This window comes from Tamandua tetradactyla, chromosome 2 (genome assembly GCF_023851605.1).
Source record: "Tamandua tetradactyla isolate mTamTet1 chromosome 2, mTamTet1.pri, whole genome shotgun sequence".
Lineage (NCBI taxonomy): Eukaryota > Metazoa > Chordata > Mammalia > Pilosa > Myrmecophagidae > Tamandua > Tamandua tetradactyla.
In genome coordinates this window covers 184,668,127-184,686,585 of record NC_135328.1, presented here as the reverse complement: position 1 = coordinate 184,686,585, position 18,459 = coordinate 184,668,127, and the positions used below count along the sequence as shown (strand labels likewise).

The 18,459-nt window shown below is 37.3% G+C and overlaps 1 protein-coding gene across 6 annotated transcripts in view; it reads left to right on the top strand.

The window, feature by feature from the left end:
* ZFP69 (ZFP69 zinc finger protein) overlaps positions 1–18,459 on the top strand; it is a 36,493-nt gene that overhangs the window by 2,547 nt on the left and 15,487 nt on the right. For 4 of the 6 annotated variants that reach the window (XM_077150128.1, XM_077150126.1, XM_077150127.1 and 1 more), the window contains 4 exons: positions 24–483; positions 1,825–1,910; positions 12,826–12,952; positions 13,663–13,761. In XM_077150128.1, the coding sequence (XP_077006243.1) occupies positions 357–483; positions 1,825–1,910; positions 12,826–12,952; positions 13,663–13,761 (439 nt within the window). In that variant the 5' untranslated portion in view covers positions 24–356. Of the gene's footprint in view, positions 1–3; positions 484–1,824; positions 1,911–12,825; positions 12,953–13,662; positions 13,762–18,459 lie in introns of all 6 variants that reach the window. The other 2 variants (XM_077150130.1, XM_077150124.1) reach the window with 2 other exon arrangements.

Genomic DNA, 18,459 nt, shown 5'->3' with positions numbered 1-18,459 from the left:
CAGTTTTACATCTATTTCTGCAGATTCTGGAGTTCTGGATCCCTCCTTTTCTGCCTGTTGCTCCTGTAGAAGAGTGGAGAAGCAAGCACTCAAACGTACCCTACCGGCTCTGCCAGGGAGATGGCATCTAATCTAAAAGGGGACTCAGTTTTCTAGACTTGTTGAAGTCACACGCCTTTCTAGGAGTTCCCAGGTCTTGGTGCCGCAGGGACGAGCCAGAGTCCCAAGGACAGGAGGAAAGTGTGATCTGAGGAGGCCCACACTTCTGTGAAGCCCCTCGTCAGAGGTCTCGGCATTTTCCTCCTTGGAGTGGACCAGCCCAGTCGGGTGCGCTGCCTTGTGGGTGCGGTACCACCATGCTGCAGCAGCTCCTGATCACCCTGCCCCCCGAGGCCGGCACCTGGGTGAAGCTGCACCATCTGAAGAAGGTCAAGGAGGGAGCCCCGCTGTGGGAGGATGTGACTAAAATGTTTGAAGGAGAAGGTGAGAATTAGGTTGATGGATGGGAAGGAGGAAAAAGAGGGAAGAAGGAGGTCACACTTCTGTGTGAAAAAAATAAGTAGATAATTCCTTGCAGTGATCTTTTAGGGAGAAAACTGGGGAAATGAAGGTCTTTGGGGTTCATGCTTGTGAATTCCGGGAGAAAATGCTGGGCTGCCAGCAAACCTCGTTGTGTCATGTCCTCTAGGCTGGTGCTGTCTCCCGGCCTCTTACGTAGGACATGGCGGGAGACAGAGATGACAAGGTGTTCCTCACCAGTGGCTTCTGAGTGTGTGAGTCAGGGACAGAGGAGGTGAAAGGTTTCTGCCCCCCTTAATCCCTCCAAAGTTTTTCCTTCACAGGTTTCAATCATTTTAGCCTAAACCCAATATTTTTCACTAGTATCATTGCTTTCTTTTCACCTTATGCTGAGGCCTGACAGAATGGACATGCTGATTACTGTCATTTTACCTTAAAATATGTGGGTTCATGAAGGGACCCATTACTCAGTGGCCTGATCAGGAGCAGATAGATGGACAGAGGAATTCATGTTACCTCAGGTGGTCTCTTAGTTCATGCTTTTAACACTTCAAATTCAGCCAGTCGTCATTGTATGCTAGCTGGGTCAGGGACTGTGCTAAGCATTTTGACAGATGGATAAAATGAATAATTTTCATTAATGCTAATTATCAATTGATGGAGTAGATAAAAATAATAGAAGGTAGGCTAAGAAAATGCTGTGGGAAAGTTCTTTTGGAATACAAGGGAGAGAAAACTTTCTTCTGATTGTGCCTATCTGAGAAAATTTCACAAAACAGATAGCATTGAATTGATAGCTATCTAAGTATTTTTTAGTAGAAGATTTGGGGAACAAATGATACAGAATTGGGTACCTTCAAGAATGGATTAGGGAATGTGGAATATCTAGTATAACTGAGGACTAAGAATGTGCTGTGTGTGTGTGTGTGTGTGTGTGTGTTCCATTTGTTAAGGATGGTGGTTTAGAGAAAGATAATGTTGGGACAAAATGCATTGGGCAGGTTGTAGAGTGCCTTGAAGTCCATAATATAATGTTTTCCTTTCTCTGCAGCGGGGAGCCATTGAGGGTTTTTGTGCTGAGTTGGGTTGTAAGAAGAGCTCATAGGGAGGACATGGGGAGTAGAGCTTTGGGGAAGGCTAGCTTTGATCACACGGGCAGTATCAGAGTCCAAAATAATTTACCACACGCTCTTCTCATCTAGTGAGGCTTCAGGCTGCTCTTGAGTCCCTCGGAATGTCCCTCCTTGGGGGTGTGTTGGGCGATTTGGGGGAGATATAAACATCAGGACTCTCTTCCTTCTCCAGCTCTGCTTTCTCAGGATGCTGATGTGATCCAGAGAGAAAGTTTAAAGAACGAAGTGACCCCTGGGCTCCTGACAGCAGAATCCCAAGTGAGTTGGAGTTTCCTCTCATTTTCTTGATATTGTTCTCCATACAATAACCTTGCCTTTTCGGGGGGACAGGATATTGAGGGAAAGGAAACAAACAAAATTCAACCTAGGGAGCTCAATGCAAGTTGCTCTTGTACAGCCAAATTGGCCTCAGTTGGTTGGCAGTTTCCCTGCCCATAGAGGCCTCCCTCCATGTAATTCATGTTTCTAACAAACATCTAGATAGAATATTGTGCTAATTTCTGTAAAGCAGAATGAGCGACATAGTTCCATCCCCTAAAGACTAACAGATACCACTTGGGAACTAAGATAAACCTCAGTAAATATTCAAAAAAAAATTTAAGTGAGGAGAAAGCACTGCCATTCTTAGTGATGTACATCTATCATAGCCCTTGGGAGCAGAGGTCAGTTTGCATCCAGAGGAGAAGTGAGTAAAGAAGAAATGGTCAGACCATGCAATTTTGCACACCAGGCAGGCTGGGTAGGAAGGGAGGAGGACCCTCTGAGAGCAGTTACGACAGATCAGAAATGGGGTGATCCTCTCCGCTTGGTGGAAGAAAAACTATAGAAGAAATAGAAAGGAAGACTGTTAAAGAAGAGGCGTTATTAGAGAACAGAAGAGTTTTCAGTGATAGGAACTTGGGTTCTGAAATTACATGGCACAGGATTGGATCTTATCTCTGGTCTTTGCCAGCTTGAATAACTGGAGCAGTTTTTTAACCTGTTATAATCACAGTCTTCTCAACTGTTAAATTCAGATGCTAACATCTGCCTACAAGGCTTGAAATGCATTTCAAACTTATTTGTGGTAATATGTAAATAGTCTATTTCATTATTTAAAGTGTTCTGTCTGTCTACATTTCACTTGTCTGAAATTCCTACCTTCCTGACGTTTATCAAAAACAGATGGGATTTTTAGGGCCACGGTGGCTCAGCAGGTAAGAATGCTTGCCTGCCATGCCCGAGGACCCGGGTTTGATTCCCAGTGCCTGCCCATGTAAACCAAAAAAAATGTAAAAAAAAAAAAAAGACAACAGAAAAAGAAATAAAACAATAATAGAGAAAAAAAGTTAAAAAAAAAACAGATGGGATTTTTAGCATTGGGATTGGATCTAATATTTTTTTTGAGCTACAATTTACATATAGTAAAATGCTCTTAAGAAAGTATACAGTTCAGCGACTTTTTGGGATGAGTATACAGCATGTAACCAAATCAAAATGAAGAACATTTTTACCATCTCAAAAAATTCCCTCATTAAAAAAAAGTTTCTGGGCAGTGCAATGGTGGCTCATTAGTGAGAATTCTCCCCTGCTGAGCTGGAGACCCAGGTTGATTCCTGGAGCCTGCCCATGCAAAAAAACAAAAAAAAAATTCTCTCATGCCCCTTTCCAATTACCGCCCCCCACCAGAACCACTATTCTGAATTTTATCACCACTGATTAGTTTCTTCTGTACTTGAATGCATGTGAATGGAATAATTATGTGTTCTTTTGTGCTGACTTCTTTCTTCTAACAAATTTTTTGAGATTCATTCATGTTGTAGCATTTGTCAGTTCATACGTTTTATTGCCAAGTTATATTCCATTGTATGAATATACTACAGTTTGTTTATCCATTCTCCTGTGAATGGAAATTAAATTGTTTCAGGTTTTTAATTATTATGAATAAACCTGTTATGAAAATTCTTGTCATTTTGCTAATATATGTTTTCTTTATTTTTTTGGAAAAATACATAAGAGTGGAATTGCTGGATAGACATATATTTAACTTTATAAAAATTGCTAACCAGTTTACCAGAGTAATTATACCATTTTACATTCTATCCAGCAGTGTTTGAGAGTTCTAGTTATTCTATGTACTCGCAAATATTTAGTATTGTCATTCTTTAATTTTTGCCATCCTAATATGTGCAAAGTTGTATTTCCTTGCATTTCCCAGATGGCTAGAGATATTGAGCACTTTTTTTATGTGCTTATTTGCTATTTGTATGTCTTCTTTTTTTTTTTTTGGCATGGGCAGGCACTGGGAGTCAAACCCGGGTCCTCTGGCATGGCAGGCGAGCATTCTTGCCTGCTGAGCCACCGTGGCCTTCCCTTGTATATCGTCTTTTGTGAAATATTTGTTCAGAAGTCCATGCCCAAATTTTATTGGAACGTTTGATTTTCATTATTGAGGTTTGGAAGTTCTTAATATATTCTGTACAATAGCCTTTTGCCAAATGTTTGAATTATGAATATTTATTTTCTAAGGATGTCTTTTGATGAACAAAATTTTTAATTTTGATAAAGTGCAAAGTCTAATTTATCAAGTTTTTCCTTTAAGGTAGGTGTTTCTTGTGTCCTATGTTAGGAATTATTTGCCAACACCAAGATCACAAAGATATTCTCCTATTTTTATGTTAGAAGCTATAGTTTTAGCCTTTACATGTAGCTTTAAAACACATCTTCAATGAATATATTTGTATTATGTGAGCTAAAAATTAAGGTTCTTTTTTTTACATATTATGTTCAGTAGTTCAAGCACTTGTGTTGAAAAGACTCGCCTTACTTAATTGAATTGCTTTGACACCTTTGTAGAAAAAAATCAATTAGCAGAATATGTGTGGATCAATTTCTGAGCTTTCAGTTATAATCCATGGGTCTATTTGGGTATCCTTATACCAATACTACAGTGCTATGATGACTAAAACTGTTTAGTAAATCTTGAAATTGGTTTTTTTTTTCCAAGGTGTTTTGACTATTCTAGGTCCTTTGCATTTCATATACGTTTTAGAATTAAATTGTCAATTTCTACCAAATAAAAGCATGCCAAGGTTTATTGGTATTGCATTGAATCTATATATTTGGGATATTGGGTATCTTAAAGCCAGTGAGTCTTCCAATCAGTGAACATGGTATATCTTTCCATTTATTTAGGTCTTTTAAATTCTCTTTCAGTAATGTCTTACAGTTTTCAGAAATATATTCCCAAGAATTTTATGTTTCTTTGATTCTATTATAAATAGTATTTTTAAAATATGTAATTGCTACTATATAGAAATACAATAAATTTGGGGTTTTATTTTTTTCTTTATTAGTATGCTTGAGGTTTATCAGTTGTATTGACCTTTTCAAAGAATCAACTTCTGGTTTTGTTAATCTATTATTTGTCTGTTTTCTAGTTCATTGATATCCATCCTTATCTTTATTGTTTCTTCCTTTCTACTTACATTAGGTTCGTTTTTCTCTTTTTCTAGCTTCAAAAGGTGCTTTGCTTAAATAATTGATTTTAGCCTTTCTTCTTTTCTAAGATAAGCATCTACAGCTATAAATTTACTTCTCTGTACTTGGCTTTAGCTGTGCTCCACAAATTTTATAGTGTATTTTCGTTATTTTCTAATTTCTTGTGTGATTTCAAAGTTAGAGAGAAAAAGGCAGGCAGGCTAGGGAACTCGGGATCCAAGGACCATTGTAGTGATGAGTTACCTGAATTTGCCTTTTGTCTCCCAAACTTGGTGCTGAAGAAGTTAGCAACCCAGAAACACCAACGGACAGATCGAAAAAACTCAACAAAAGCCTGCTCTCTCTAGTTAAGGACCAGGAATGGGTCAGCCTAGCAAGACCAAAGACTTTTAGACAAGAATATCTCTATATTAGCTGAATACCACAGAAAAAAGCGAGTCCCATCTCCATCCACATTAGCAAAAGTCGAGAGGGGAGCTAAGACTTCTGCCCTTGCCAGGATGTACTGAGGTGCCCAAACCCCTGCCAAGTGGTATCAGAGGAGATGTAGTAAAGAGTCAGGATTTTCACCACTGTTCAGCAGGAATGAGGCTATAACCTACCCCACCCACAGGATTATTGGTGAAGCCGTGTAGGGAGCCGCAGGAATGAAATATTTCTCTGCCTCCCAGCCTGGGAGGTGTCCATGGAGACTTCTGGGAGCTGGAACTCCCACGCCTGCTTTGGTTGTCAGTGGAGGCTGCATGGGAATGTATACAGACTTGGTATAATAAGTCTGTGACTCCTTCCCCTGCTTCTGTGACTCCTTCCTCTGCCAGAATAGTATCAGAGGAAGCCAACTAAAACAGAGGTTTACATAAAACCCAGATAAATACAAATAAATCTCATAATGTAATACATGAAATTTCCAGATTTCAGTAGAAAAACCCCTCTTTATACCAAGAACCAGAACCAACTGAAACTGAAATAAAAGGACCATCAGTAGATACCAACACCAAGATGGCAGAGAATTTAGAGTTGTCTGGCAGATTTTATAGTAGCCATCAGAAAAATGCTTCCACGAGCAATCAAAAACGTAACTTGAAAAATAGAAATTAACACCCCGGAAATAGAAGGTATAAATAAGAACTAAATGGAAATTTTAGTATGGAAAAATACAATAATGGATATAAAAACTCAGTGTCTAGAATCAATAGCGAATTGGAAGGGATAGAGGAAAGAATCTGTGAACTTGGAGACAGAGAAATAGAAATTACATAGTCTGAACAACAGAGAGAAAATAGACTGAAAAACAAATAAACAGACAAAAAAACAGAGCCTTAAGGACTGTGGGACTATAAGAAAAGATCTGCGTTCCTATTGTCCGAGTCCCAGAAAGACAAGAGAAAGAGGACAGGGCATAAAGATAGGAAAGAAATAAAACTGTCCCTATTTGCAGATGACATGCTTTTCTATACACAAAATCCCAAAGAATCTATAGAAGAATCTCCCAGAATTAATCAGTGAGTTCAGCAAGGTTTGCAGGTTACAAGACAAAACACCCAAAAATAAACTCCAAGGAATGTCTGGAGAGCAAAATTTAAATTTAAAATATGATACCATTTCCAATTGCTCAAAAATAAGTTTTTAAGTGTATTTTTCATTTAGCCGGTAGGAAAATGCAAATTAAAACTTAGAATGGCTAAAGTAAAAAGAACAGTGACAATATCACATGCTGGCAAGATGCAGAGAAATGACCACTCGTACATTTTTGGTGTGAATTTAGAATGGTATAACCATTCTGGAAAAGTTTATCAGTTTCTTAAAAATCTAGACATACAACTAGCGTACAACCCAACAATTGTATTCCTGGGCATCTGTCCCAGAGAATGAAAACTATGGTCACACAAAAACCTTTATATACATGGATGTTTATAGCAGCTTTGTTTTTAATGGCCTAAAACTGGAAACACTCAGAGATTCCTGAATGCATGAATGGTTTAAAACTGTGGAACATGGAATACTACCCAGTAATAAAAAGGAACAAACTGTTTATGTATGCAACAATATGGGATCAATCTCCGTAGAAGTATGCTGAATGAAAAAAGCCAATCCCCAAATGTCATATGCTGTTTGATTCCACTAATATAACATTCCTGAAATGACAAAAATAGAAATTGAAGACACATCAGTTGCCAGGGTTTAAAGATATGGGTGCGGCTGGAAGTTATGGTGGTTATAAAAGGGCAACTCAGAGGACCTTTGTGGTGATGGAAAAGTTCTGTATTTTCAATTTCAATATAAGGATTGTGATACTATGCTATGTTTTTGAGATTTTTACCATTTGGAGTACATAGGATCTTTCTGTGTTATTCAGTACAACTGCGTATGAATCTATAATGATCTCAAAATAAAAAGTTAGATTAAAAGAAATGTATTTTTCTGCAGTTGTTAGATGTAGTGTTCTATAAATGGCAATTAAGTTAGTTGATAGTGTTATTCAAATCTGTCTTTGATGAGTTTTTGTCTGCTTGTATCAATTACTGAAAGAAGAGTGTTAAAATCTCTACCTGTAATTGTGGTTTTATCTAGATCTCTCCAGGCTGTCAATTTTGATTTATTTATTTTGAATTTCTGTTATTAGATGCATAAACATTTAGGATTGTTAATGTTTTTAATGAATTGACCCATTTATCATTATACAGTGTCCCTCTTTATCCCTTGTAATGTTCCTTTTCCTGAAGTCCATTTATGTGGTTTAATGTAGCTACTCCAGCTTTCTTTTAATTATTGTTTGCATGATATAGTCTTTTCCATCCTTTCATTTTTAATATATATGCGTCTTTATAGTTAAAGTGTGACCACCTTAAATAAAGCTGGATCTTGTTTAGTCCATTTTAAGTTAAAGTAATTATTGGTATGGTGGGGTTTAGGTGTATATTCTTGTTTTGGTAACTGCTTTTCCCATCTATGTTTCTGTGTTCCTCCCTTTTCTCTTTCTTTGGATTGTGTCATTTTTTAATATTCCATTTTATGTCCCCCAATTACTTTTTAGCTATGGCTTTTGAATTTGTTTTTAGTGGTTGCTCTAGCCATTACAATATGTATTATTAATATATCAAAGTTACCTTGAATTGATATTATATGACTTCACATATTATGTGAAAACCTTACAACATTGTACTTCCATTTTCTCCTTCCCGTTCTTTGTGTTATTGCCATCATACATTTTACTTTACATATTATATTCCTACAACACATTGTCCTAATTTTTGTTTTAAACAGTCAATTGTGTTATAAAGAAATTAAGAAAAGGAAAAAATGAGTCTTTTTACTTACATATTTACCCATTCAGGCACTCTTCGTTCCTTCCTTTAAAGCCAGGTTTTCATTTGGTATCATTTCTCTTCTGCCTAAATATTTTCCTTTAGCATTTCTTGTAGCATGAGTGTTCTGGTGACAGATTCTCATTTTTCGTTTATCTGAAAGTGTCTTTATGTTGCCATTTGAAGGATATTTTACTAACTATAGAATTTTAGATCGACCATTTTTTAAGCCCTTTAAAGATATTGTTCCATTATCTTTTAGCTTGTATTATTTCTGATGAGGTCATTTGTAACTCTTTTTCCTAAATGCAATTTTATTGAGATATATTCACCTGCTATATAATCATTCGAGGTTTCGCTGAGTTATGCAGTCCCACTCTTTGTCTTCTGTCTCTTGTTCTGGTGTCCTTCATGTCCCTAGCCTTCCTCTTTCAATCATACTCACACTCAGCTTTGTTCAATGTACTCACAGTATTGTGCTACCATCAAATAGTATGTGCTGTCCTTTTCTAAATCTTTACAGTCTGTCCTGTTGAACATTCTATACTCCTTCATCATCAAATGCCCAATCTCTGCCCTCTTTCTATCTCCTGATAACCTGTGTTATGAACTTTAACTCTCAGAGTTCACTCATGAATGTTAGTTCATGTTAGTGAGACCGCACAGTATTTGTCCTTTTATTTCTGGCTAATTTCTCTCAAATCAATGTCCTGTCTTTTCTTATCTACCTGTAGTGCTCACTTTAGTATTTCTTATAGAGCAGGTCTCTTGTTCAAATTCTCTCAGTGTCTGTCTGAAAATATTTTAAACTCTCCCTCATTTTTGAAGGACAGTTTTGCCGGATATAGAATTCTTGGTTGGCAGTTTTTAAATATATCACATCACTCTATCTCACCTCCATGATTTCTACTGAGAAATCTACACATAGTCTTATCAAGCTTCCCCTGTATGTGATGGATTGCTTTTCTCTTACTGCTTTCAGAATTCTCTTTGTCTTTGACATTTGACAATCTGATTAGTAAGTGTCTTGGAGTAAGTTTATTTTAATCTATTTTGTTTGGGGTATGTTGTGCTTCTTGGATCTGTAATTTTATGTTTTTCATAAGAGATGGGAAATTTTCAGTGATTATTCCCTCCATTATTCTTTCTGCCCCTTTTCCCTTCTCTTTTTCTTCTGGGACACCCCATAACACGTATATTTGTGCACTTCATGTTATCATTTAATTCCCTGAGACTTTGCTCATATTTTTCCATTCTTTTCCCTATCTGTTCTTTTGTGTGTAGGATTTCAGATGATCTGTCCTCTAGTTCACTAATCCTTTCATGTGCCTCTTCAAATTTGCTATTGTAAGTTACCATTGTGTTTTTCATCTCTTCTGTTGTGCCTTTCATTCCCATAAGTTCTGTCATTTGTTTTTTCAAGCTTTTAAGTTTTTCTTTATAGCTGTCCAGTTGTCTTTTGTTATATCTTTCCTCAACTCATTGATTTGATTTTGAATTGATTTAGCATGTTTGTTTTAACATTAATTAGTTTGTTTAACTCCTGTATCTCCTTTAATGTGTAGTTCATTCCTTTGGCTGGGCCATATCTTCATTTTTCCTGGCATGACTTGTGATATTTTGCTGTGTTGAGGCACCTGGTTTCCTTGATTAGTTTATGCTAGAGGTCGTTTTCGCTCTCTTTACCTGAGGTTTTCTTGTTGGTTGGCTTTGTTCTCTATCTGTCCTTTGGCATTCAGTTCAACTTATTCTAGAATGGCTTCTGTTTAACTGGTCAGAATTTTTCAGCTCTTGTTTTTCTGGTTCTTGTTGGTACTGCCCCTGGTCAGTTCCCAAAACTGGATGCCCTCCGTGGCCTGCCTCAGAGATGGGGGGTGGGAGAGGCACTAGGCACCACTACAAGTTCTCTGTTTGTAGGTGAAACAAGGCTGCTGGCTCCCCATCTCACTTTTCTTTGCTGGCTCTCAAGACCTGTTTGTCTGAGGCTGTTGTTCTAACAGTTGGGTTGTCCATATTTCTCAGCCAGCACGGGGCAGACTCCTGTACTGGAGGTCTAGATGAGTCCCAGTGGCACTGAAAGTATCTGCCTTTCAATTCCCTTGCATTTCCTGTTCTTTCCAGCAGATGGCACTGTGTGATAACTTTGGGTTTCCCTTGCCCTCACATTCCTGTCCAAAATGTGGCTTGGTGTGGGGCTGTACCCCTTTTTATTTGTGGCAGAGTACTCCCCCAACTGACCAGTATTGGGCTGACCACCAGGCAGGGATCAGACTGCAGGCTACTGTTTCCTTTAGGGAGGGGGAAGGACTTTCAGACCTGGGACTGGAGATACAGACTGTGTCCCCGTTTTCTCAGATTCTTTCTCACTGACCTGCGTCTTCAGATGCTCTACCCTCTCCCCTGGGTCTCCAAACGGTGGGGCTGTGTCTCACTGCTGTGAGAAAATTTTTATTCAGTATCCCCAGTGGAAGGGATCACAGCTGCTGTTTCTGTGCCTCACTCGTGTGTGTGTGTGTGTGTGTGTGTGTGTGTGTGTGAGAGAGAGAGAGAGAGAGAGACCAAGTGAGGGGGAAGGGAGAGGACTATCCATTCCGGTATGGAGGTCTCCTACCTCATATTTACCTCTCTCTTCAATTCAGCACCTTCAGGGACCTTCTCCAGTCTATATCATCCTTCAGAGCTCTGAAAATTTCAGAATTGTCCTTTTTGTTGTTGTTGAATCCCTGGGGAGAGATTTTCAGTCACTATTTATGTTCCCATATTGATGATGTCACCCTAGCTGTAATTCTTACAGTTGTTTCTGTACGTGATTAAAAGTGGTCTATTATAGTGTCTTCTTGTTTGTTTTATTTTTGTCCCAACTTTTCTTTGTCCCCCACCCTTCCTGCTTTCCTTTGGCTGGTTTCAATATCTTCTCTTTTTCCTTGGCTTTGAGCAGTTTTACTGTGTGCTTTGGGTAGTTTTCTTTGTCTTTACTTTTTTTTAGGGTTTACTGAGTTTCTTACATTTATGGTTTGATTTTTCCATCAAATTTGGAAAATTTCAGCCTTATTTCTTCAGATATTTTTTCTGCTCATTTTCTTGTCTCCTTCTGGGATTCTAATTACTATATTAGACGACTTGTTGTCTCATTTTGGGTAATATCTATTGACTAGTCTATATGTTCTTCTCTCCAGTCTTCTATCTTCAGCAGGATTTAATCTACTTTTAAACCCATCCAGTGAACTTTTAAGATATTGTATTTTTAAGCTGTATAATTTCCACTGAGTTCTTTTTTTTTAAATTTCAATATCTCTTCCTGAATTATCCCATTTCTTTACCATCTATACATAGTCATTCTAAATTTTTAATACATATTTTTAATAGTTATTTTAAATTCCTTGTCTGCTAATTCCAATGATTGGGTAATCTATAGGTCTCATTCTGTCGATATTTATTTTGTTGATTATAGGTTACATTTTCCTCCTTCATATGCATAATAATTTTTGCTGTAGTTCAGATTTGCATATAAAAGTACAGTAGAAGATAAAATGTATATTTTCATGTTTTGTCCTGTTTATTTCCAAGAGACTCTGAGCCCTTTCCTCTGTCTGGTGGCTAAGATGAGGGGCTAATTATCCACATCCCCCTAAAGCTGTGGCTCATCTCTGGCCATGATGCAGCTTTAATTTGATTGAGTTTACTTCTTATTAGCTCTATGCAAATTTCCCACCACAACTGCTGCAGGACTGATCTCTATTATCTTTGCAGTATTTGAACCAAGAAAGAATTAAGCAATTGTTTCAGACCATTTTGTTTATCTTTGGATTAAACTCCAGCAAGGCTCCAAAATTCAAGCTCAGCGAGATGCACACATCTTTGTGACAATATGTGCTGAGTAATAAAAAAAAAAAAGGCTTTCTCTTCTCACTCCATTGTCTCTAATCTCATTTTCTACTCTCCCCTTAACTGCTCTGCCTCCAGCCATGCTGTTCATCTTCCACTCCTCAAACAAGCCAAGAAAACTCTGACCTCAAGTCCTCTGTACCTGCTGAGAATGCTGTCCCCTCAAATTCCCACATGGCAATCTACCTTTATTAAACTCAAATATCACCCTTCCAGAGAGGCCTTCCCTAACCACCCTCCATAAAAGAGCCTGCCTGCCCTCACTTTGGCTTTCCTTACTCCCTTCCTCCTGCTTCATTTTTTTCCCCTAAGGCACTTATGACCATCTGCCCTTCTATGTATTTATTTATTTTTGGCAATTTCCGGAGAATCTTCAAATACAGCCAGAGGCGGCTCCTGGTAAAACTAATCTAGAACCTCTCAGAACCTAGAATACTGTCAGAACTCTTTGGACTTTGGTGGAAATGGTCTCTAGCTGAAAAGGAACCTATTTGATATTCTAGGAACTGCTGACCTTCGAGGACATATCTGTGGATTTCACCCAGGAGGAGTGGGGGAGATTGGCCCCTGCTCACCAGAATCTGTACCGAGAGGTGATGCTGGAAAACTATAGGAACCTGGTGTCAGTGGGTAAGAATGGGCTATCCATATAACCACAGACCTGCCCATTACGGGCAACTCATTATTTTTAAGTCATTAAATGGGGTTAGATTTCCTGAAGCTTAGCCTTAGGTTTTTACATGCTTTCTTCCTTTAAAACCAAGCCAGGACATACCTGGTTCTACTTCCTTAGAGGAACAGCTTTATTTTGTAGAGCTAAAAATAGGAAGCCATGTTGTGGTACTCCTTTCCATTTCCAGAGGCCCTGAATACTGGAGGAGTGGAACTAAATCCTAGTGGTGCTGTTTAGACCTCAGTGTAAACATTTATATTTCTTTTTGTTTGTTTGTTTGTGTTCCCAAGTAAGATACTTTTCTATTAAAAGAGTTGTAAGTTTACAGTAAAATCTTGAAGAAAATCCAGAGTTCTCATGTACCTGTCCTATTATTATTACTTTTTTGGTTCTTTATTTAATCAAGGTGACAAATAAATAGAGGAGTTAACATGATTTTAAAAAGATGTCATTTTTTTTTAGAGTGAGGAGACATTGTCTAAAACAGTAAGGAAGGAGATGGTCAACACACACCTCAATAAGTATATTGATCTGATAAGACTTAGAATCTTTGTCATTTAGGCAGGTTACTCAGATGATTAAAAACCACTCACTAAGAGCAAACAAATAATCGAAGAAAACATTGTCATTTTAACAGAGTGTCATACTCCTTTTTTTACTTCACAAGCAGGGTATCAACTTTCCAAACCTAGCGTGGTTTCCCAGTTGGAAAAAGGAGAAGAACCATGGATGATAGAGAAAGAATGCCCAGGAGAGCCCAGTTCAGGTAAGACCAAGATAGACTGTATCAGGTTGTGGGGATGGCTGAGCTACTGGACAGGACACGCACTAGCCCTGGTTCTTACCCCTCTCTTCATTACCCCATTCTTCACTTGATTCCTCCCAAAAGTCTCTCTGAAATTGGATGGAAGAGAGGCCTTGTCCTCATTAAATCTGAAGTTGATTTTCCCTCTTTCTTCAGTATTTTAAGGTTGTGCCCATCACAGGATTCCACAATCTTTAATTTTCTCTCTTGCACCCTATTACCTATTTCCACTTTTTGCTAACTTTCTTCTCATAATCCCAGCTTCAACTTTCATTCTCTCTTTTTTTTTAAGGTTTTTTTTTTTTTATTAATTGAAGAAAAAAAAAGAAATTAACACAACATTTAGAAATCATTCCATTCTACATATGCAATCAGTAATTCTTAACATCATCACATAGATGCATGATCATCATTTCTTAGTACATTTGCATCGATTTAGGAAAAGAACTAGCAAAACAACAGAAAAAGACATAGAATGTTAATATAGAGAAAAAAACAAAAATAATAATAATAGTAAAAAAAAAAAGAAAAGGAAAAGAAAAAGAAAAAAAGACAAACAAACAAACAGACAGACAAAAAAAAAACCTATAGCTCAGATGCAGCTTCATTCAGTGTTTTAACATGATTACTTTACAATTAGGTATTATTGTGCTGTCCATTTTTGAGTTTTTGTATCTAGTCCTGTTGCACAGTCTGTATGCCTTCAGCTCCAATTACCCATTATCTTACCCTGTTTCTATCTCCTGCTGGACTCTGTTACCAATGACATAATCCAAGTTTATTCTCGAATGTCGGTTCACATCAGTGGGACCATACAGTATTTGTCCTTTAGTTTTTGACTAGACTCACTCAGCATATTGTTCTCTAGTTCCATCCATGTTATTACATGCTTCATAAGTTTATCCTGTCTTAAAGCTGCATAATATTCCATCATATGTATATACCACAGTTTGTTTAGCCACTCTTCTGTTGATGGACATTTTGGCTGTTTCCATCTCTTTGCAATTGTAAATAACGCTGCTATAAACACTGGTGTGCAAATGTCAGTTTGTCCTTTGAGTAGATACCCAGCAATGGTATTGCTGGGTCATATGGCAATTCTATATTCAGCTTTTTGAGGAACCGCCAAACTGCCTTCCACAGTGGTTGCACCATTTGACATTCCCACCAACAGTGGATAAGTGTGCCTCTTTCTCCTCATCCTCTCCAGCACTAGTCATTTTCTGTTTTGTTGATAATGGCCATTCTGGTGGGTGTGAGATGATATCTCATTTTGGTTTTGATTTGCATTTCTCTAATGGCCAGGGACATTGAGCATCTCTTCATGTGCCTTTTGGCCATTTGTATTTCCTCTTCTGGTAGGTGTCTGTTCAAGTCTTTTTCCCATTTTGTAATTGGGTTGGCTGTCTTTTTGTTGTTGAGTTGAACAATCTCTTTATAAATTCTGGATACTAGACCTTTATCTGATATGTCATTTCCAAATATTGTCTCCCATTGTGTAGGCTGTCTTTCTACTTTCTTGATGAAGTTCTTTGATGCACAAAAGTGTTTAATTTTGAGGAACAACCATTTATTTATTTCCTTCTTCAGTGTTCTTGCTTTAGGTTTAAGGTCCATAAAACCGCCTCCAATTGTAAGTTTCATAAGATATCTGCCAACATTTTCCTCTAACTGTTTTATGGTCTTAGACCTAATGTTTAGATCTTTGATCCATTTTGAGTTAACTTTTGTATAGGGTGTGAGATATGGGTCTTCTTTCATTCTTTTGCATATGGATATCCAGTTCTCTAGGCACAATTTATTGAAGAGACTGTTCTGTCCCAGGTGAGTTGGCTTGACTGCCTTATCAAAGATCAAATGTCCATAGATGAGAGGGTCTATATCTGAGCACTCTATTCGATTCCATTGGTCGATATATCTATCTTTATGCCAATACCATGCTGTTTTGACCACTGTGGCTTCATAATATGCCTTAAAGTCAGGCAGCACGAGACCTCCAGCTTCGTTTTTTTTCCTCAAGATGTTTTTAGCAATTCGGGGCACCCTGCCCTTCCAGATAAATTTGCTTACTGGTTTTTCTATTTCTGAAAAGTAAGTTGTTGGGATTTTGATTGGTATTGCATTGAATCTGTAAATCAATTTAGGTAGGATTGACATCTTAACTATATTTAGTCTTCCAATCCATGAACACGGTATGCCCTTCCATCTATTTAGGTCTTCTGTGATTTCTTTTAACAGTTTTTTGTAGTTTTCTTTATATAGGCTTTTTGTCTGTGTAGTTAAATTTATTCCTAGGTATTTTATTCTTTTAGTTGCAATTGTAAATGGGATTCATTTCTTGAATTCCCCCTCAGCTTTTTCATTACTAGTGTATAGAAATGCTACAGATTTTTGAATGTTGATCTTGTAACCTGCTACTTTGCTGTACTCATTTATTAGCTCTAGTAGTTTTGTTGTGGATTTTTCTGGGTTTTCGACGTATTGTATCATATCGTCTGCAAACAGTGATAGTTTTACTTCTTCCTTTCCAATTTTGACACCTTGTATTTCTTTTTTCTTGTCTAATTGCTCTGGCTAGAACCTCCAACACAATGTTGAATAATAGTGGTGATAGTGGACATCCTTGTCTTGTTCCTGATCTTAAGGGGAAAGTTTTCAATTTTTCCCCATTGAGGATGATATTAGCTGTGGGTTTTTCATATATTCCCTCTATCATTTTAAGGAAGTTCCCTTGTATTCCTATCTTTTGAAGTGTTTTCAACAGGAAAGGATGTTGAATCTTGTCAAATGCCTTCTCTGCATCAATTGATATGATCATGTGATTTTTCTGCTTTGATTTGTTGATATGGTGTATTACATTAATTGATTTTCTTATGTTGAATCATCCTTGCATACCTGGGATGAATCCTACTTGGTCATGATGTATAATTCTTTTAATGTGTTGTTGGATACGATTTGCTAGAATTTTATTGAGGATTTTTGCATCTGTATTCATTAGAGAGATTGGTCTGTAGTTTTCTTTTTTTGTAATATCTCTGCCTGGTTTTGGTATGAGGGTGATGTTGGCTTCATAGAATGAATTAGGTAGTTTTCCCTCCACTTCGATTTTTTTGAAGAGTTTGAGGAGAGTTGGTACTAATTCTTTCTGGAATGTTTGATAGAATTCACATGTGAAGCCGTCTAGTCCTGGACTTTTCTTTTTAGGAAGCTTTTGAATGACTGATTCAATTTCTTTACTTGTGATTGGTTTGTTGAGGTCATCTATTTCTTCTTGAGTCAAAGTTGGTTGTTCATGTCTTTCCAGGAACCCATCCATTTAATCTAAATTGTTGTATTTATTAGCGTAAAGTTGTTCATAGTATCCTGTTATTACCACCTTTATTTCTGTGAGGTCAGTAGTTATGTCTCCTCTTCCATTTCTGATCTTATTTATTTGCATCCTCTCTCTTCTTCTTTTTGTCAATCTTGCTAAGGGCCCATCAATCTTATTGATTTTCTCATAGAACCAACTTCTGGTCTTATTGATTTTCTCTATTGTTTTCATGCTTTCAATTTCATTTATTTCTGCTCTAATCTTTGTTATTTCTTTCCTTTTGCTTGCTTTGGGATTAGTTTGCTGTTCTTTCTCCAATTCTTCCAAGTGGACAGTTAATTCCTGCATTTTTGCCTTTTCTTCTTTTCTGATATAGGCATTTAGGGCAATAAATTTCCCTCTTAGCACTGCTTTTGCTGCGTCCCATAAGTTTTGATATGTTGTGTTTTCATTTTCATTCACCTCGAGGTATTTACTAATTTCTCTTGCAATTTCTTCTTTGACCCACTCGTTGTTTAAGAGTGTGTTGTTGAGCCTCCACGTATTTATGAATTTTCTGGCACTCCGCCTATTATTGATTTCCAACTTCATTCCTTTATGATCCGAGAAAGTGTTGTGTATGATTTCAATCTTTTTAAATTTGTTAAGACTTGCTTTATGACCTAGCATATGGTCTGTCTTTGAGAATGATCCATGAGCACTTGAGAAAAAGGTGTATCCTGCTGTTGCGGGATGTAATGTCCTATAAATGTCTGTTAAATCTAGCTCATTTATAGTAATATTCAGATTCTCTAATTCTTTATTGATCCTCTGTCTAGATGTTCTGTCCATTGATGAGAGTGGTGAATTGAAGTCTCCAACTATTATGGTGTATGAGTCTATTTCCCTTTTCAGTGTTTGCAGTGTATTCCTCACGTATTTTGGGGCATTCTGGTTCGGTGCGTAAATATTTATGATTGTTATGTCTTCTTGTTTAATTGTTCATTTTATTAGTATATAGTGTCCTTCTTTGTCTCTTTTAACTGTTTTACATTTGAAGTCTAATTTGTTGGATATTAGTATAGCCACTCCTGCTCTTTTCTGGTTGTTATTTGCATGAAATATCTTTTCCCAACCTTTCACTTTCAACCTATGTTTATCTTTGGGTCTAAGATGTGTTTCCTGTAGACAGCATATAGAAGGATCCTGTTTTTTAATCCATTCTGCCAGTCTATGTCTTTTGATTGGGGAATTCAGTCCATTAACATTTAGTGTTATTACTGTTTGGATAATATTTTCCTCTAACATTTTGCCTTTTGTATTATATATACCATATCTGATTTTCCTTCTTTCTACACTCTTCTCCA